Here is a 21,144-nt window from a genome sequence, read left to right on the forward strand (position 1 = left end):
AGGGTTGGTTGCTTTGCAAAAGGAGTGATTACGTTTGTTGTTGCACAAAGCCAGCTTGATCTTGCTCTTACACACATCATGCCCGTGTCTTCGGAATGTCTGAGGCTGCGTGTAGCCACAGTAGACCGTTTTCCCAAGGTGTTCTATGCCTTAGTGCTTTTAGTCTCTCAGAGTCAAGGTGGGGGAAAGGTGTTGCCTGAAAAAGAAAGAGAAGAAAGTATTAAAAGGCAATTTTCAAATGATTGCTCCAGCCTTCGAAAGCTATGAGCTACTATTTGTTGGTTTAGGGTTCAGAATATGCAGATGCATCATAAAGCTAGTTGCAAAATAAACACACAAAAACAATACAAACCAGAAAGCCCTGGAATGTGGGAGGAGGCGAAATATTTATCCTGCTAAACTTAAACCAAAACAAAACCCACAAAAGAGGGTAAAGGGAGAATGAACCCAGTGTAATTGGGGCCTTGTGGAGAATGGTCTTGAAACAGAAATAGTGCTTTCAGATGTTCTCCTGCACATTTCTTAGTCATTTTCCAAGAAAAAATGTGCTTGGGTTATTCCCCACATACTTATTAGCAGCTGTGGTAACCTATTTTCTGTCATGTTCTTGAAAAAGAAGCCTAACTACAGATTAACTGGCATATGCATGGTGCACATGCAAAAGATCACCGAGAAAACTAGTCTGGGGTAGCCATAAAAAAAACTGATTGCAGAAAAGTCGGAGTAACTTTCCCCAGTAAACAAGTTCTTCCTCTTGTCCCATCAGGTTGTGTAAATGAATAGCCAGGGTAAAATTTCCCTTTGAAAAATTTGAAAATTCTATAGGTAGGATTTTCAAAAGCTCCTTTTTGATTGAGGAATTCACGTCTCGTTGAAGGTCAGCAGCACTTGTGCTTCTAATGTATGCAGGTGCTTTTGAGACTCTTACCCTTAAATATGTATCTGTTCCATTAGATATATATTTCCAGCTGTTTCAAAAGAGGAAGTCATTCTGCTGGAAATTGATGCACAAGATGGTCAGCCTTCAAAATGACCTGTTATAGTGAGTTATATCAGCAATTCATGTCTTCGTTTTCTTATGTGTTAGGTTCGAGATTTCAGCTTGTTTGTTTGTTTTCCAACACTCCTAAGAGCCAATGTTTTGAAATGGTTCCCGACTATTTTCCGTCAGGCTGAGTTCTCCCCAGATCTCAAATAAGCCAGGCTGGGGAGTCTGTAGCTGTAGAAGACAATGGATTCCATTGTAGGCTTCACTAACCAGAAAGGTCCATGTGCTGCTGTGTTCTCTGTAAAAACAAAACAGTAAAGACAAAGTGCTGTGGTTTTACTGTAGGGTGAATTAGGAAAGGATTCATGGAGGTTAGGTCCATCAATGGCTATTAGCCAGGGATGGATAGGAATGGTGCCCCTAACCTCTGTTTCTCTAGAAGTGAGAGACGGGAGGGATCACATGAGGATTACCTGTTATGATCCCTCCTTCTGATGTATCTGGTATTGGCCACTGTCGGAAGACAGGACACTGGACTAGATGGACCTTTGGTCTGACCCAGTATGGCCGTTCTTATGTCAGCCATATGCCTGATCTTTGCCTGGCCTGCATCAGCAGAAAAACTCCAGTTGCCTTCTCTCTACTAGGACTTGATAGTCCGCTAGCAAAAGAGCACCCATTGCCTCACTTGAGGATATGTGTGTGTTGGGATTGGGCCTGCTGTTTGCAAGAGGTTGGACTTATTGACCTCCTGAGATCTCTTCCAACCCTATGATTCTATATGATAGATAAGAAAGACTTAATAGAAAAATATTACAATCACTTTACCACTGTACTAGGAAGTGTGCAAAGTAATTAAAAGTGAGCTGCCTGTTCTCAACAAATGAACTCTATGAGCTTGGTTTTTGTCACCTTTATTCATGTTGAATGCTCAGATTACTCATGCCCAACCTCCTCATGAAGTAAGCCCATAGTATCCTGAGTAAAAAAGATGGCAGAGTCTGGTCCTTTGTGAACTTTTGAGATAAATGCTGCTTTGTGAATGTAGGAGATACCACTGAAATGAAATCTCTGTAAACAAGCATGCCATAAAGTCTTGATAATGTTCTTAAAAGCAAAACTGAGTTTGACAAATGGCAGCTGTGTACACACAGTAGCAATAACTATTTCATGCTTGATTAATAGTCACACTCGCAAATTTATAACCCTGCGATGGATTGATACAATATGCTGCAGAATATTACTTCAGATCTATCCAGTCGTTCTGGAGTAGTGGTCTCTTTCAGAATTCATTATTGCATGAGGAGTGGGTGAGTGTTTTTGTTGCATATAATTTTTTAGAAAGGAAATAGCAACAAAATACATTAAAAGGTTATCAAGGAGTTGAAATGAGCAAAATTTCTCCAGAAAAATGTGTTTCCGCCTTTCTGGTTCTTTTCCTTTGCTTGTTATAATGCTGGAAATAGATGACAAAATAGAAGCCTTAACTCTTGAATTTTTTTCTCTTGCGGGTTTAAATCCTCATTAATTGAACATAGATTTTTATGTCTACTGCATGTTTATAAAAGTATATATACCCATGGAAACTGTTACGACCTCTTGTTATACCAGGAGAATTCGTTGTGCCCAATTATGCTAAAAATAAGCCATATATGTATGCTTTCATACTTTTAGTAATCCTCGTTTCTAGTGAGTACAAATATTAATTGCATGGTATGCAGTGAAGTGATTAACATCAGTGTAATTTATCATCTGGAGATTTCTGAACATAAATAAATGAGTTGTTTTGTTCAGTGAGGTGTTGACCCCTTCAGAATCTGCGACTTCTGTGTTTTTTTTCTTTTTTGTAAATATGAAAGGCACCACAATCAGCCAAGTGTTGAGTTATTTGATTTTCTGGGGCATTAGTCGCTCTTGTTTGTGACATTTCCCAGTTGTGTGCTCGTTTGCAAGCTCATTAATAAGGCTTTCTCAGAGGAATGTTGTTGAGAATGAAGAACATACAGTAGGTCCAGGGTTTGATAGTTTCACTCGGAGGCTCAGCAAGCATACAGCAGCAATGTGCAGTCAGATGTTTAAAATGGGAAATAATTCTACATGAAATCTTTGAGTTCAAAGGCCTCTTCTTGTCAGTCTGACTTAGACTAAAGCCTTGTATTTTTAAAATGAAAAATAAACCATTTTGCCGCATACAGCCTCCAGACACCAGATAACTAACCATTTCTTTGGATATGCCTATGCTTTTTGGTGGCTGTACTTCTGTTACATTAAGCTTGGCTATAGAAGGATATATAATTGGTGGCAAAGGTTTCAGAGTTCACCCTCTGAGAAATGGTGCCTCTATAATAGTGTAAACCGTCTGCTTAACAAGAACCGCATGCTATATATTAAATAAAAGAACACTAATCTCAATAACATCAAGGTGGCAACACTTACGGTGGACATGCACACTAAAGGTTAGACACTGTATAATGAAAGCATGTTCTTGTGTGAAAAAGGAATAAGAAAAGGCACAATGGGAATAAGAAAACCAGCACATCTTACCGTTAATATTTCTTTAGTCACTGATACAAGATAATTGCTTAAATCCTCTCTTTATGTTTCAGGGATGATTTTTTAAAAGCCTGTTTAAGAAGGGCTCCTTCAGGCCCATTGTGTTCATCTTCCATTTCACTGTTAGTTTAAAAATGAGGTCTGGCGACCCAATAGTTGTTTGTTTTTATAAGCCCGTGTTAATATTCAACCATTACGTGGACCATTATGTTGATACAGAGGAAAGGCCTGTTAGAGTATGGCTAGACTGCGGGGGTTCGGATTACCAGAGGTATCCTGAGAGAACTCCGCCGTGTCCAGGGAACGCCTTTGCTCTTGCGCTTTTTTTTGAGGAAGAGCAAACACGCTCTTTCGGGAAGCCCCTGTATTCCTCATTCCATAAGGAAGGAGGGGGCTTTTGAAAGAGGGTTTTTTTCTGAAATTTGGCTCAGTCTAGATGGGCCAAGTTTCGAAAAAGCCTCTTCCGACAAAAGTATCAGGAAAAGATACGCAAAATGCGGAGCGCATTTCGCATACCTTTTTCCGATAGATCCTTGCAGTCTAGACATACCCTCAGACTGTTACATCCCTACCCCTTCCACTGTGGAATAGAAGCCAATGAAAAGAGGTTAAAGAAGACACTTATATATGCATAATAGCCAATATGCAAATGTGAAAGTCTGACATTTTTGAAAAATATCGAGGTCTTGATTTATAGAACTAACTGCATCTGCAAAGCTCCATATTAAAATAATTGAATTTATTGCTTTTTCTGGTTGCATTTTTACCCTTGAACTCAAAAGTCATTCTCATAATGTACTTAAATAGACTTATTTATACTCTAACAAATATTTTTCTGATTGATTTTTGCTTTTTCTGGATTTATTATATGCAGCCTGATTTAGAAATTGGTGAAAATCAATTCTCTTTGAGCAATTTCCTTCTTAATTTTAATTTAGACAATCTATTATGCCTATTAAAGTAAAACAAAATAAAAAGGTCAAAAAACCATAGATTAGGGAGATGAGAATACCCATAAAACTTTCACTGGCTTGAGAGGATATTGGAAGAGATATTGTGAAGTACTTCCTGGATGATTTTTAAACTAACATGAAGGAAAGTAGACAGGCATTCTGCTTCAACTGAAAATATTTTTTGCTGAGGAGACGTCTCCTAGATCAGGAGAGAGATGAAAACTAGGGATTAACGCTATCAGAAAATAGATTTTAACACCATAAGAATTTAAAAGCTCAAAACTTAGTCAAGATAATTTTTAATTGAGTTATTGGAAGATTCAGTTTCCTAATTTTCTCAGCTGGCAAAAGATTTGGGATTTAAAAAGCTTTTTTTCACACCTGACATCAGGAAACAAAATGTTTAATGCTATATTAATGGATGTGCTGAGCTAGATAAAGTCTCATTTTCTCAACACTAGAGCAAGTTTTCTCTCTAGTCCCTGCATGCCCAGTTGAGTTACAAACTCCTTTTGCTTATATGGGAAATATTGAATACGGTGTTATAACTATGGTGGTCCCAGGATAATAGAGAGACAAGGAGGATGAAATAAAATCTTTTATTGCACCAGCTTCTGTTGGTGAGAGACACAAGCTTTCATGTTTACTCAGAAGTAGTTTTCTCCTGGAAATGTCAACTTGTCTTGTACAGCAATGGAGACTCTGCAGTTATGAGTATATATCTGCTCTCTTGAATGCCTATAATTGACTAGAGTGCTAGGTTTACTCATCAGGACGGGCTGAAAGCTGCCCATTAATATAGTTTCTTGATTTGTCTGTTTATAAGTACGTTTAAACAGTCGGTTTGTTCATTTGATTGATTTTTGAAGGCTGCAAAGAAAACGTTCACTTTGATGGGCTGTTTCAGGAATGAGGGACATTAAGTTTGTTGCTTTTCCCAGGTAGGAAAATTCAGAAGTGGGCTGGGTTATGAAAAAGCTCTTGAGTGTAATAAAGTGTTCACACAATGTTTTTGCTGTATTAATAATGGCTCTGGTCCAACACAGTCATTGTGTATTTAACGGGCTAGTTCTGTAGGGGCAGCTGTTTTTGTTGTGTGTCCTATATCATTTACACTGAAAAGCCAAGGGTTATTAGGGTGTGATGGATCTTTTTCTTGTGATCACTATAGTGGACAGTGAACTAACTGGATACAGCCACCAAATTAAATGCATCACACAGCAATCCCCCACTCCGTATGTACTGATTCTGTTTCTACAGGGTTGTCTCGCTGTGATCATAACTCTGCCTTCTATCTGAGGTTCAGCAACAAAATTTGCAGTTAAGCATGTTACTCACATTCCCAAATGTCAATTGCATTTAGCGCCCATTGGCTCCACTTTACACCCTTGTTGACTGCAGAGTCCTAATTCGGGATGTAAGAGTGTAGGCGATTAACCGATAATAAAAGCTTATAGCTTAATGCTATAGACCACGTACATTCCTCCCTCTAATTTTTTTAGCAAGCTGGTCATCAGCCCAGCTCAGTCCTGGCTTGCACTGGATCCTGGACCTACCCCCGCGGTGGCTCTTCATTTAAAGTGTATTAGGAGCCCAGGTGGGCAGGCAGCCCGGCTCAGTTCCAGCTCTTGCTAGGTCCGGGAGCTCAGACCCTTCCCCCCCGGGCAGGTGCTGCCCAAGAACTACAGAATATCCGACTAACCGATAAGAATTCACGAGGTTAATCGACTATTCAATTAACCGCTATTTAACATTCCTAGTGTGAAGAGCAAATGACCCCTCTCCTTTCCTGAGGAGGGCTGCCTCCGGCGCAGGGACACGCGGGCGGATGTGGAGGAAGGAATCTTGTGGTAGTGCTCTTCTTGCTGTACTTGTGTGCACAGCATTGGTCTCTCACCAGATTGAAGCGGGCGCCCCTTTTCCAAATGCTTAGTCCATTTAAATCAGTTTGACGTGCTCGTATATCTCCGGTAGAAGCTGCAGCGTTTATCCTCTGTTCCGCCACCTTGCATGGTTTTAAGGTGAAGTGACTATTTAAAGGTGGTCTCTAAGCAAGGTAGTTGGGGCAACCTGCGAAGTCCTTTGGGAAGAGTGGGAGGTGAACAGTGCTGTATAATCGTAAAACGTTAACTAAGCACCACCATTTCTAAATAGGTATTAAGAACAAGGCTGTGGTGTTGCCCCTGGGATTGTCTGTTTTGCACACAGCCCTGCTGACGGGTAGCTAGTTTGGGGATAGAGTGACAACCAGCTGCTGCAAAGCATTGGAAGGGAATTTCTAGCTGAGGACTTGAGTGCAAAATCCTAACCTTTTGAGGAGAGTCATGGTAGCCTCTGTGTACAATCAGACTGTCAGTGATACCATTTGTTTCCTGGTCTCTGAAAGAGACATGCTCTGGAAACTGCGTGCACACTCAGTGTATGTGTGACCCACACAGCTGCTGGGTGTGGTTCATTGTACCATTTAGTGGCACTCAGACCACTTACAGAGAGGCAGAATAAGTCTGCTCTATGCCAGCCTGAGCTGAGAGCCAGCAGGCTTTTAGCTCAAGCGGTAGAGGCTCATGCACTAAGGTCCAGAGGTCCCAGTTCAGTTCCGTCTGTTGGCGCTACGTATGTGTAACCTATACACTTAGGCTCCGTCTATAGTGTAGCCGCCTTGCGGAAAAGCATATGCAAATGAAGCATGGTGTGGAATATCACCGCACTTCATTTGCATAAGTAAATGAGCAGCCATTTTTGCTCCAGAGGCTTTTGCGCAAAAACGAGCAGTGTAGACAGCTTCCTCGTTGAGGAAGAACAGCTCTTGTGCAAGAGGGAGGTTTTGCACAAAAAGGAGCCGTCTACACATCTCATTTTTGCGCAAAAGCCTCTTGTGCAAAAACGGCTGCTCATTACTTATGCAAATGAAGCACAGCGATATTCCACGCTGTGTTTCATTTGCATATGCTTTTCTGCAGGAAGGTTACAGTAAAGATGTAGCCCTAGTGTGGTTCACTGTCCCATGCAGTGGCACCTAGACCATAGCAGCTGATAAGACCAAGAGACTTCTATAGCACAGGCAGTGAGCCAGCTGGCTTTTAGCTCAGGGGTTAGAGGCTCCTACACTAAGCTCCAGAGGTCCCAGGTTCAAATCCGCTGGGTGCTGGTTACATGTGCTTTTTGGAAGGAGGAAGAACAGAGTCATTTTCTGCAACAGTTATTATTATGGAGGCAGGCAAAGATGCTGGAACTAGGAGTTCTGAGGGAGGGGCGGCTGCGCCCTCTGGCTTGAAGTGGTTTCCATTATACACAGGGTGCAGAGTTTGGTTGAGTGGATCTCCACACCTGTACCATACAAACTGTATCCACGCCCCTAGGAGGCAGCACAGCTCTCCGTAAAGAGGTAAGAAGTAGAGTGTCAGCATCATGGGCATTGTAGACTATGCTTTTCGGCTCTTGGGTAGACAGGCAGCCTATTCAGAGAACACTGCCAACTGGCCCAGGCACGAAGAGTTATTGACAATGACCGCTACCAAGGGGGTCTTCTTAGTGATAAACAGGAGGAGGAATGTGCTGCCCCTGAAACAGAGGCAGAATTCTACCAAAAGAGACACACGGGCCAGGAAGACCGGGTTACTGAGAGTGTCTGTTTTAATATTCATGGTGGCAGTTGAGCTCAAGGATTGTTTAACTTTCCCATTTGCTTATGAAATTAAAATATAGGTTATTAGACAGAGAGCACTTTGTTTCATCAGTTGACTTGAAGACAATGAAACATTGCATGGTCAGGCTCGGATAAACTCATCTACTAGCGGGGGGAAAGAATGCATCTCATGCCCACCTCTTTTAGGATGACTTTTTGTGTTCTTAGAGGCCCACTCCATGTGTTCTTGAAGAAATCTCATCGAATCCAGAATAGTTTGTAGCAAGGTTGGTCGGTTAATTAGTAAAAAAGCAAGTAATAAGCAAGGTTGCTTAGTTAGTACCTAGCCTTTGAATGAATTCACTAGAATAATGATGCTGTATTAAATTTCTTGGCAGTTTTTTAAAGACAATAGAAAGTCAGGTGTACTAGGAATCTGTTTTAGATGACTAGACATAACTGGCTACCAGTAGCGTACTATTGTGGTGTAGGTGTGTAGCTCTAGCTACTCATCTTTATTTTTATGTGGGAATCCCACTGTATAATGATATAAAGAAGGTCCAAGAAGTACATTTCAGGGCAGTTTTGTTGTACGTAGGCAGTAAATGTCCATCTGGTGCTGGCCTTATGCTTTATATTGCTATCTGAAGCGTACAGTAACTGTCCCAGAATGTACTACTGCAGGCCTCATTAATGACCTAATTCTGGGAACTTGGCATTAGAGCCCTGCAAATGTGCAGATATGTGATTGATTTCCATGGACCGTTTCTGCAGGTTGGATGCAGATACATATTTTGCATCCACACAGAGATCTACTTGGCATGTTTAAATGCAATGTTTAATAGCTGGCACAAAGTTATTGGAGACCTTAAACGCATCTTAAAAATTTCACTGTAAAGATTTGTTATGACAACAATAATAAATGACAAATAAGGAATAATAGATAATGAATAATACAGGTATTTATTAAGATTATGTTACAGTATCATCTAGGAATACCCAGTGGAGATCAGAATCCTACTGTGTGTACAGCGGCGGATTTAGGGCAGGGCGAATGGGGCGGCTGCCCTGGGCCCCGCGCTTCCCGAGGCCCCGTGCATGCGCCGTGTCAAAGGAGGGGCCCTGCGAAATTTCGTTGCCCGGGGCCCCGCGGCATTCTCATCCGCCCCTGTGTGTGTATACACAGTCCACAGCTTGAAGAGTTTAGTTTAAATACTTACCATCTTTGGGCCATGGCAACTGATAGCGGAGACAACCCCAAAGACATTTTATTCAAATGCTCTGCCCTCCTCCATCCCCAAATAATTCTTACCCCAGGCCGTGAAGTTTTGTAAGGCTGGGTTAAAATGCATTATAAAGGTAATTAAAATGTTACTCCTCCTGAATCCCCAATCAACTTCTGAGCCTTCATAATTTTGGAGCACATCTTCATAAGTGTTTTCTGTATTTATCAGTACACTGGGAAATCCTGGTTAGTGGAAAATTGCACAATGGTGTTTTTACTTGAAGTGTTCTTGTCTTTATGAATACTGGTGTATTGTGTTGCTAAAGTCTAGAAGATCAGCTCTTTGGGTGGTGGGGAGGGCTTTGTAACATGGTACCTCTAGGAATACGCGATATGGTGTACAAGTTGAAGTTTGCTTTGTTTTAGTTTGTAAAATATGAAGAGTATGGAGATAGAGCGCTGAAACTGAGAATTATTTCAGATAATTTGAGAGAGATTATTTGATAGTTTATATTTGATTCTAGGTGCAGCAACTCTTCCATTGGTTCCCACTGGTTTGTATAAATAATTGACAATAGCTGATTAGAAATGATAAAAATTATCTGAGGAAACCAGAATTGTTGCAGCAGAAGAGACAAGGTGAAATAGATTCTGTGTGTTGCTTCTCAACACAGGATGCTAAGAAAGAATCTTTCATGCTTATACACAAATCACAGTGTCCATGAATTGTACTTGGAATTTATACCCCCGCCTCATATGAGGCGTCCTGGTTGATGCATCTGCTAGGCAAATAGAAGAAAATCTCTGACTGGGGAGCAGATAATCCTAAGTACAGCATAAGACATTAGATGGACAGGGAAGAAAATATGATTTACTTGCAGTTTTTTGCTGCTCTTCAAACAGTAAGTGATCTTAGGTATCATTCATGCGTCATATCTAGGCATGGAAGGGAAAGTCGAAATATGGTAGTCCAGTTCTTTTCTCTATCTTTGCTTTATAGTGTCTGTATATATCACTATGAAACTTGACTTTTCATTTTGTGAGTTACTTTTGCCTTTCTACATAGTGAGAATCCTTGCCAATTACTCAATCTATTATATATTTTATAGAGTTTATCTGTCTGTCCAAGAACTCCTGTGAAATATAAAGAGCTAGAACCATCAAATTCAAAATACAATTTCTTCGTATCCTAACTGACTGCAAGGTCAGAGCTTGGTTGTGCCAGGAAAATAGGATGTGCCTAGAATAGGATTGTATCTCAGAAAACCACACAGAAAAGAGACAGAATCGCCAAATCAAGTGCAGTGCTCAAAACAGTCATAACTGAGCGAATATTGAAAGAGACTGAACCAAGATGAGCCAGAGAAATAGATAAGTCTGGAATAGGACTCCTTCTCAATAAACCTTACAGAAAAGAGATAAAATAGAGAAATTTGGAGGAGTGTTCTGTTTTGGAACAGTTACATCAATGCTTAAGGCTTGAAACTAGAAGAAAATGTTATCAGAAATCAAATTGACTATAGCCTTTTTTTGTTGTTGTTGAAACATAGCAAATTATATGAGTTTATAGGGATGAAGAAACAGAATACACTGGATGGAATTCCTGAATGATGGACCTGAGCAACACTGGATAAATATGATAGTAGTTAATATTAATATTTGGGGTGTGTCTAGACGACAGGGTTTTGTTGACAAAAGTGGACTTTTGTCAACAAAACTATACCTGCGTCTACACTCCCACCGAGTTCTGTCGACAGAACACGGCAGTTTTGTCAACGGTGGTAAACCTCATTCTACGGGGAACAACGCCTTTTGTCGACAGAGTTCTGTCGACAGAAAGCGTTATTGCATCTACACTGTCCTTTGCGTCTACACTGTCATGTCGACAAAGCAGCTGGCTTTGTCGACAGAACTGGATGTCGTCTAGACGCTCTTTGTCGACAAGCTTTGTTGGCCGTATCTGTCGACAAAAGCCTGCAGTCTAAACGTACCCTTGGTGTCCAAAATAGGAAAGGCGAGCCCAAGCATTACATAGCATTATCCATCTAGTTGGTAGTTCAGAGCCACATCATGATTTTGTCCAGCCTTTCCAAGAATGACCATCCCAGCTGAGATCATTATCTGGAATATAGGTACCAATTACTCTTACAGATTTACTTTATACCTCCCACAAATTAAATCACATTACTTGAAGATCAGCTGGTGATTTCAAGTGCTTAATGTTTTATATTAACCAGGATACAATCATTTTGCTTTTCTAAAATGTTGCAAACATTTGCTGGTTTACTGTGAGTGGTAAACCAGCGCAATGATGCTATTTTTAAAACCGCTAGTTGTCTTGTTTCATAGTCACAAGACCCTATGAAATGGGGATTTGTTTATTTAAAAAAGCACATTTATTGTGTAGCTATCTTGGGAGAGGATTTACTAGTGTATTTTATTCCATTGTTGAAAATTAGGAGGGTTTAAATTGTAAAACCCAGCCTTGGCTTTTTTTTAATGTCCATTATTCTATAGGAAACATGTTAATGAGTTAAATGCTGCTAATAAAAGGCAACAGGCTAAGAGTATTGGCAATAGACTTTCTCAAAGATAATAAAAATGTTTGAATAGTTTCAACCTTTATGCATACGAAGTTGTTGCCTTCCCGTGTTTTTTACAGTTGAGTAACTTTAAAAAAAAAAAAAAGTATGGGACTTAATGGCATTTGTGGTATTGAATTGATTTTTGCGTTCATAACATTTTAGCTACAGTTGAGATTGCATTTTTAATCTGTTTCAGTTGTTGAAGGCAATGAATTTCTTATTAATTGTGGACTGTGACGTACTTTTTTTTTCTACTAGGCCTTTCTGAAGGATTTCTGAGCTTCGTCCTTTGGCATAAACGCTTTAATCCTCTGTGTGTGTTTTTGAGATTGACACAACCTTCATTTGGACTAGCAAGAACTGTGCGTTGCTGAAGCAAAAGCAGGAGCAGTTAGATTTTTCTGTCTCTTGCACAAATGCCCTACAATAGAGCCAAAAATATTAATATGCAGCAGCACAAAGTAATGTCAGACGGTAATATATGACACATGATAAAATGTATCAATTCTGAGCACCACAAATATCTCTGGTTTCACCTCAGCATGAAGGCAAATGAGTTCCCTTTAGCTTGAGTGAGCTCAGAGATAAACTTCAATGTAACAAAATGTATTTCTCAAGAAATGGTGGTGCTGCACTTTAGCGTGTTACGCTCGTATCTGTGTCTCCCACTTTGGCATGATTAGTCAATTTAATTTGAGAAAATACTGAATCTATTTTCTGATTAGATCAATGATATGGAAATGGCAAGGCTAGGGGTACCGATGCCCAGCACACATCTGATTCTGTTCAATGAGATCATTTGTCAAATGGTTTTTGTTGTTGTTTTTTTGTCATGCAGATAAGCCCCAAGTGCGGGTTTTACAGAATTACCCACTGCAAGGCCTAACGAGAGAAGGGGAGCCACTCGAACTGACATGTACAGCCCTTGGAAAGCCACAGTAAGTTCAGGAATTCAGCGGCTTGAACGGATCACCTGGTGCCAATTATGTCATGCTATAGACGAGCGGTTTGCACAATCTCAGCCTATCCTTACTGGCAGAAGTTAATATGAGATGTGCCGCAGAGAAAATAGCTGAGCCGCCGAAACAGTGAGTTGCTGAAGGGGCATGTTCTCTGAATCTGGACATCAGCTAAAATATTAAGACCTTGATTTTAACCCATATCCATTTTGATATAAGTGATAGGTGAGAAGCGTCTCCTTTCAAAGCTCGAAAAGTAGAGCTTTTTCACAAATGGGCACATAAGAAGCAACTCTGTGCTTTGTGGAATCCCTGGCAGCAAGATCTCTCTAGCATAAAGAGAAACCACATGACAGCACATCCCTTCCTTCAGGGAATGGCTTAGAAGGCAGTTGGTTTGTAATGAATCTGCAAAATCCAGGCCATTGACTACTTACTGAGTCCTACAGAGGTGCAAGTATGACTGAGAAATTATGGCATGAGGGACAGACATTATGGCACATTAGAGGTGGAGTGGAACGGTAAGGTTAGATAGTTGCTCCCTCTCTGTGTATGATTTGTTCTGCGTTGGGGGGGGGGGGTTGTAGTTGTGTAATTTTCAGAGTTCATGCAGTGCAAATTTTCTCCCCCTTGTGATGCTATTATACAGTGTATCCCAGAGGGGACAAAATCTCCAGAGTGCAAAGTGTAAATTCCCCCTTTTTTCATGCCATTAGTTCTAGTTAAACCCTTGTTGCCTCCTTAAATAATTCCTCTTCCATTTTGGGTTTACACGCCCTAGTAGATTAATATGTTCTGTCTTAACCCTAGCCTTTTCTTTTCCTTTATGAGCCCAGCTTCTTAAGCTACAAGCAAGGGGTGTGATGTGTCTGAATGCATATACGTTCTTCTAATAGCTCAATGAGAACTAACGAGTATAAATAGCGTAGTGGCCATAACGTGGGCAGTTTCTGGAAGAACACTCCAGGAACTGGTGGGTACCCAGGTCACCACTGCCCATGGGAAAGCTACTATTTATATTGATTCCAGGTCAAATGGAACTACCCCATGTATGTGCATTCCAGCTGGGGAGCTGCATCTCCCTGGCTCACAGTGTAGCTGTAGGGTTATGTTCCTCATCTTTGTTACGTTTCTCTGAACTCCTTGCTGTTTTTGGGTGATGTGTCTGGAATGGAAGAGATTATTCTGGGTGTAGATGCATTTAGAGCACTGTAGATTGGGAGCTCTTTCTCCATGGGCGATGATGTGAAATGTGTGCAGCTCAGAAATTTCCTTCTGCCATCTTTCATTCTACATTCGGGTCTAACATTTTATCCCTTCTCAATCTCCTCTTCCCTCCCCCCACCCCGTCAGTGTTTGTGTTTGAATCTTTCCCCTAGATATTAATCTGCATATTCCCAGGCGAATCTCCTTTTTATGATTTCTGATCTCTTTAGGCTCCTTTGTATATTTCAGTCTTCCTCGTTAATTGCAGCTTCTCCTAATTTAATATAGGTTGAATCTCTCTAATTCGGCACTCTCTGGTCTGGCAACATCCGTTGTCCAGCGTTTGTAGAATCCTAGAACCGTAGAGCTGGAAGAGACCTTAGAAAGCCATCAAGTCCAGCCCCCTGCCCAAGGCAGGACCAATCCCAATTAAATCAACCCAGCCAGAGCTTTGTCAAGCCGAGACTTAAACACCTCTAGGGATGGAGACTCCGCTACTTCCCTAGGGAACCCATCCCAGTGCTTCACCACCCTCCTAGGGAAATAGTTTTTCCTAATATCCAACCTGCACCTCTCCCACCACAACTTGAGACCATCGTTTCTTGTCCTGTCATCCATCACTCTGAGAACAGCCTTTCTCCATCCTCTTTGGAACCTCCCTTCAGACAGCTGAAGGCTGCTCTCAAATCCCCCCTCACTCTTCTCTTCTGCAGACTAAATAGACCCAAATCCCTCAGCCGCTTCTCGTAGGTCATGTGCTCCAGCCCCTAATCATTTTGGTTGCCCTCCACTGGACCCTCTCCAGTGCATCCACGTCCTTCCTGTAATTGGGGGCCCAGAACTGGACACAATACTGCAGATGTGGCCTCACCAGAGCTGAGTAAAGAGGAATAATCACATCTCTGGATCGACTGGCAATGTTCCTCTTAATGCAACCTAATATGCCATTAATCTTCTTGGCTACAAGGGCATATGGATTTTAGTTCGCCGGATGTCCACTTATCATGGGTGTGGCCAAGTTTCCCACAGCCCCATAAAGTTTGTTTACAACCACCAGTCCTGTTCCATGGATAGGTAGGACTTGCTTTCCATGAGGAGTAAGCCTAATTCGAACTACCTACTCCGTGCCGTGTGTAGCCACCCTAGTTCGAACTAGGGTGGCAGTGTAGACATACCCCATGTTATTTCAAAACAGCCGTGCAGCGTAGACATACCCCTAGTCTATATATAGAGGATTATATGTTTAACAAAGTTCCATAGATGCCTGTGGGTTAGGTAGGAAATTACCTCCATGTTACAGATCAGGAAACTGAAGCACACAATGGTTAGCACTTGCCCAAATCCACACAGTGGCAGACAGGAGGTCAGAAGGCAGGAGTTCCTGCTGCTCAGCCCCAAGAACCCCTCTGTCACATCTGTTCGTATCACCTGGTAGGGAATCTCGAGTCCCAGTACCTATTTTCTTTACAAAAGTCCATCACTTGGTCTCCTTGAAAAGCCCAAACTTTTGTGGGACCCCCAAAAACTGCATAGCCTCCCTTTTGCCAGCTCTCCAGTAGGAGACAGCTAACAAATCTTATCCCAGAGTTTTGGTTGCTTAAACAAGACTTGACTCTCCTAATTAGCCTTTTATCTGATGATCTTGAAGTACTTTCCAAACCATTAAGTCCTCCAAAACCTGTGTGAGGGAGATAGATGATAATATACCCATTTTACAGGCGGGAGAATAAAGCACAGCCAAACTAAGCTATTAGCTCAAAGTCCCCCCAGTAGCTGAGAGTTCTATTCAGAATTCGTTAATCCTTTTATTCTAAGCATGAGTCTATATTTCTCCCTTTACGATATACCGCTGCGTGGAGGCAACAAAATTTCCTCCGTGACCTCTTCCTTGCCAAAACTTTTGCTTCAGCTCTTGGGAAAGAAATCCCAACTTTTCTTCTGTCTGTCTCAGGAGTAAAAGGTTGGGTTTTTTTTAATTACATCGTAGGCTAATTAGGACCTCGTCTTTTACTCCAAAAGGCAAAGCCAACTTAGAGAAGGATCTCAAATGTCTCATGCGCTATATCTAAAACCTAAACTGAAATAAAGGGAATTCCTTACTTGAGGGGTGGGGGATACTATAGACTCTAACGTAATTGCAAAGGAGTAGTGAATACATTTATTCTGTGTTCCATTAAGAGCACTTCATCTACACTAATTATTTCTCTAATCATATTGACCTGATTGAATGTATGAGCACGTGTTACCTTTTGGATCTCTATCTTGGTAGGTTACTGGTGCTTTGCCTAGATGTTGCATGCAGTCAAAAGGGTAACGTTAATTTGTTGTTAAATATTCTCCCACCAATTCCACCAAGTATTTCACCTGCCGAGCAGGAATTCCAATTGCCGTTTGCCGCTGCCAGCAAAGCTGACACCTGTAATACTAATTTTTAAGTTACTTCACTGAGTCATGGTGACAAACTCAATTGCTCTTGTGCTTAGATGCAGCTTAAAGTTTGTAATGTACTCTGCTATGACTTGAATATATATTAGCCATAGTGATTGATTGATAGAAATTTCATTGCTCATTGAGATTGTTAGAATTGATGGAAAGTTTTGGCTGGTGCTTTTTTACTCAGAAGAGCCATATTCTCTAGTTGTCTGAGGTACAACATATTTTTCTCCTAGTAGGAATAGATCCAAATTTCTGCTTGATTCCAAATAATGTATTTAATGGAAAAGTCAGTGGATAGTCTTACTGCCATTGTGAGACCTACAAAACCAGTTGTTCCCTCTACTGGATCTATAGAAACTTCCCTGTTCCCTGAACTGCGTAACTATTACGTTCATTGTTGTTCCATTAGCAACAGATGAGAAAACAGACTGCCAAATGAAAAAAAGGGGGTAATTACGGGTGGGGAGAAAAGAGGCAATGTTATTTCCAGCTGCTAAAATGGTACTAACAAACAGTGGAGACAAAAATGTTGCAAATGAGTCAACTGTATCCTTTTTCAGAGCTGTTTAAACTTGCTAAAATGTGTCCGTTTTATTAAATTAACATGGTTTATAATAAAATGCTGTTGAAATTTAATTCAGGCTTAAAGGGCTACTGTGCATACATGCATAACCCATTGACTGTAGGCCTCAAGCTTTCGGGTATGTGGGATTTTCCCCACTAATTAATGAGATAATTATCTTTTGGTGAGGTCTCTCTCCCTGGTTTAGTGTGAAGCAACACATCAAGACAAAGAATAGTAATCTCCCAGGGAATTGTTTCCAATTGGCAAAGGATAAATTGTAAGTAATGTAAGTGCTTCAACATATGGGATGTGAGTGTTTCAAAAACCAATAACAAGAGCATGCACTAAATAGTATATCTTATTCAGGAGCATCAGGAATTTCACATTTCCTTACCATGTCTTTTTTGTCTGTCATGTGATGTCGTATTTGAATGTGGATGAAACGGTGAAAATACCAACTTGATTGTCAGAATTGGTAATGCAATTGTTTCTTTCTCCCCCTCCTCCCTAGGCCTACGGACATGAAATGGTTAAGAGTAGATGATGAGATGCCTCAACACGTTGTAGTGTCGGGTTCAAACCTTCTCATTAGTAACCTAAACAAAACAGATAATGGTACATACCGGTGTGAGGCTTCAAATTCGGTGGGGAAATCATATGCGGATTACATGCTGTTTGTATACGGTACGTGAGAAAAAAATGCCATTCTACTAGACTCATTTACACATAATTGCTACATACCAGTAACTAAAAGCTTTTGAAAAAGTAAACATTTTGCTTAATGCTGGAATGTCTGATAACATCCAATGCATCCTTTCATTATATTAGGAGGTGCTGGGAAAGCATTTCCTTCCCTCTTTTCCCTGATGCTAGCCTCCGATGCAGAGCCTCTTACATTCAAAGTCTAGTAAGTGACTACTCCTCGGAGCTGTCATTGGAAGCTTGCTGCGGAGGTGGGATGTATTGCACGATGCGGTACAGCAAAAAGTCAAGGCCGAATTTGAAGAGGGTGCGGGAGGTGCTGATGGAGGTGGGGGGCTTGACTCGTCCTCTCTGACAGCCCTGAATATTGTAGGACTACTCCCTAGTTTATTCCCCCACGGTGTCTTATCTAATCTCTCGTGCGATATCTGCAACAGTGGTACTGAATATTTTTTTCTCTCCACTCTGTTTTTAGCAAGTTAAATTACTGAAGAATCAGTGAGCATATCCAGATAATTACAAACCAGTAAATAAGCTGGAGGAATGAGATGTCTTAAACATATCCATGGCTGCCAAACAGATACTAAAACATGCCTCAGCATCCTTTTTTTTAAAGTGCTATTAAGTATCTACTCTAATTCTTCAGTTCCTCTGCATTATTTCACCATCACTTTAATCCCTGTTGTGCTCTTGTTATGGAGGTCGGGCATATAATGAAGATTCAGTAGACACTTGAAGAATGATCCTCAGTCTAATTATGAACAATTCCCTAGGGCTACATGCGTAAGGCTGGTTCTTGAGGGAGACTTAAGATGCATGGTTTTTTTTCCTGCTCTATATAAACCCTGGCACCTGTAGTGCATGCAGGTGGTGTGGATAGACGGAAAGTCCAGCAGGAGAGCCAATGGTAATCAAGCCTGACTCCCTACAAATCCCCTTTGAGTTCTCGCAAGTATTGATAAGTGCTGACATTTGAATGACTACAATTCAGGTTGTATTGCTTATAATTTTGGAAGCCTGCTCTGGTTTGAAACGTGCTCCACGTGACCCCCGCTTAGAACAGTACAGCTAAAGTCTCTGGTGCTGAGACAGTTTGATTGTCTAACATCTGACTTGTATGGCCACATATTGCTTCACACTCATGATGTTTTAGTCCTTTCCAAAGGGAGCCCCACCCCCTTTAGAAATGTATATACTGATCATATCCAGTATTTTCCCCTACAGTGCAAATGAAGACCTCCGCTTTTAAAATGAACGTTAACTTAATAAGAGACACAACCAGGGATGCTGGAACAATTTCGATGCTGGGATCCATGAACTCAAACTGTTTCCTGTATATAATGGAAGCACCCCCTGATTTGAAGTGGTTCCCATTATATAAAGGAAACAGTTTGAGTCCATGGATCCCAGCATCGAAATATCCCACAGTGATATTTCAGAGTAATTTCTCTATGGGGGGGATGGCAGGGTCATTCATACTGAAGTTTCTCCATTAGGGCAATAGTGAAATGACCTTGCAGCCCTAGAAGGAATCAACTCTCCAGACTAAATAACGACATGGGAACATGTGAAGCAAAACATGCTCATTTCTTCAGTGCTATCGCACCTCCTCTGTATAAGTATCAGAGGGGTAGCCGTGTTAGTCTGAATCTGCATAAACGATGAGAGGTCCCGTGGCACTTTACAGATTAACAGATTTATTGAAGCATAAGCTTTCGTGGCAAAGACCCATGTCGTCAGATGCATCTGATGCAACAGGACTTCTCATTGTTTCTCCTCTGTACAGGATTCCTTGGATCGCTGCATAGACTACCTGTCCCATAAACAAGGATTTTAAACAAACCTTAACTTGTCTCAGTCCAGTTCCTAATGGGCTTATCTTGGGAACAGCCATCAATGGCTCTAGCTGGAATCTCTGGCCTTTTCAGACCAAGGATTCCGTCTCCTCTAGGAACTGAACCCCCTTCTGAGTGTGAGATGGGGCCTAATAGTGACATTTTCAGAGCTCATGTTTGCACACACCATTGTGGATTTTGCTGTGTGAAGATGTTCAGGGGCCAGGGCTGTCAGTGATGTATCAAATTCACAGGAAAAGACTGCAATTCAGTTATTTTAAAAGGAATTCCAATTTCCCAGGATGTTTAACCTGTGCACATGGTGCAGACATACGACAGCTGTGTAGCTTGTGTGGTCTGTCGGGGTCCGTGGTGAAGTAACTGGCCTATATCCCATCATGTTGAGATTCTGTAAAATCAGGATTGCTTCAGTAGGGCTCGATAGCGTAGATCAGTGTTCCTTAAACTTTTTAAGACTGAGGAACACCAAAAAATAACTTTTTTATGAGGAACACCAAGACTTTTTTGTTGAGGAAAAAAGAAAAGTCACCTGCCCCTTTCAGAGCGGCCATTTTGAATTCACTTGTTCTCTGCGGCACACCTCTGACTGCCTTGCAACACACCGGTGTGCTGCGGAACACAGTTTAAGAAGCCCTGGCCTAGATTGTATAAGGAAGTTCCTTGATGCTATACCCATTCGGCCCAGAAATTCAGAGCAGTTGATCTCATGGGAGTGGATTGCTCAGGGTTCCCTTCTTTAGTGCACTGGAGCGCACTCTGACCCAACTCAGCATTACAGAATAAAAATACAGTGCTGTGTCCTGTGTGGGAATGAATCGACAAAGGAGCACACTTCTTCATAAAGCGTTCATGCCTCATATGCCATCACCACCTTGGATCTCTTTTCTCTGCATCTGGCCTATGGGAATAGAATCTACCAGCCTAGTGCAAAAATGCATTCAAAGGTTTCCGTACTGCTAGCCTCTCTGCCTGTTCCATGGATAGGTAGGACTTTCTTTCCAGGTCTGTCAATCCTGGGACTTTGCCCCAGCACCAAATTGACCTTGAGTGAGAATATGAAAATAGGGTGATAAGCCTATCAAAATCACAATAGAGTGTAAACACTGGAGCTGTGACTATCTGACATGTCTGCTCTATTCCACCTCGTCAGGATTCAGCTCCTTATAAAGTTAATATCCATGCATGTTTAAATAGCATTACGTCAAAGAGTCTTCCGGCAGTAAGAACCTGCAAAGTGATAGCTGCTGAGTTGTCCTTGCCACCCCTTTCTGCTGACTTGTTACAAAGACGTTGAATCACATACAAGATAATACAAACTGAAAATGTTGTTGCCTAAAAATTGATTTCACAGGGTGCATGACCGGACACATTTCCCGGAATCTCTACTGTGATTAGCGCATGAGACTAGACAGTCGTCTCTCCCAATCAGTAGGGACAAAACTGTCAGTAGCAGTTTCCCCCGGAGGAGACAGTGAAACAAAATTCAGTTGG

At 41.4% G+C, this 21,144-nt stretch overlaps 1 protein-coding gene across 3 annotated transcripts in view; it reads left to right on the forward strand.

Moving 5' to 3' along the window:
• The window catches only part of CADM1 (cell adhesion molecule 1), a 339,720-nt gene that overhangs the window by 268,557 nt on the left and 50,019 nt on the right, over positions 1 to 21,144 (forward strand). For all 3 annotated transcript variants that reach the window (XM_075909409.1, XM_075909410.1, XM_075909411.1), the window contains exons 6-7: positions 12,768 to 12,867; positions 17,607 to 17,779. In XM_075909409.1, the coding sequence (XP_075765524.1) occupies positions 12,768 to 12,867; positions 17,607 to 17,779 (273 nt within the window). The remainder of the gene's footprint in view (positions 1 to 12,767; positions 12,868 to 17,606; positions 17,780 to 21,144) is intronic.

Source organism: Pelodiscus sinensis, chromosome 26 (assembly GCF_049634645.1).
Source record: "Pelodiscus sinensis isolate JC-2024 chromosome 26, ASM4963464v1, whole genome shotgun sequence".
Classification (NCBI taxonomy): Eukaryota; Metazoa; Chordata; order Testudines; family Trionychidae; genus Pelodiscus; species Pelodiscus sinensis.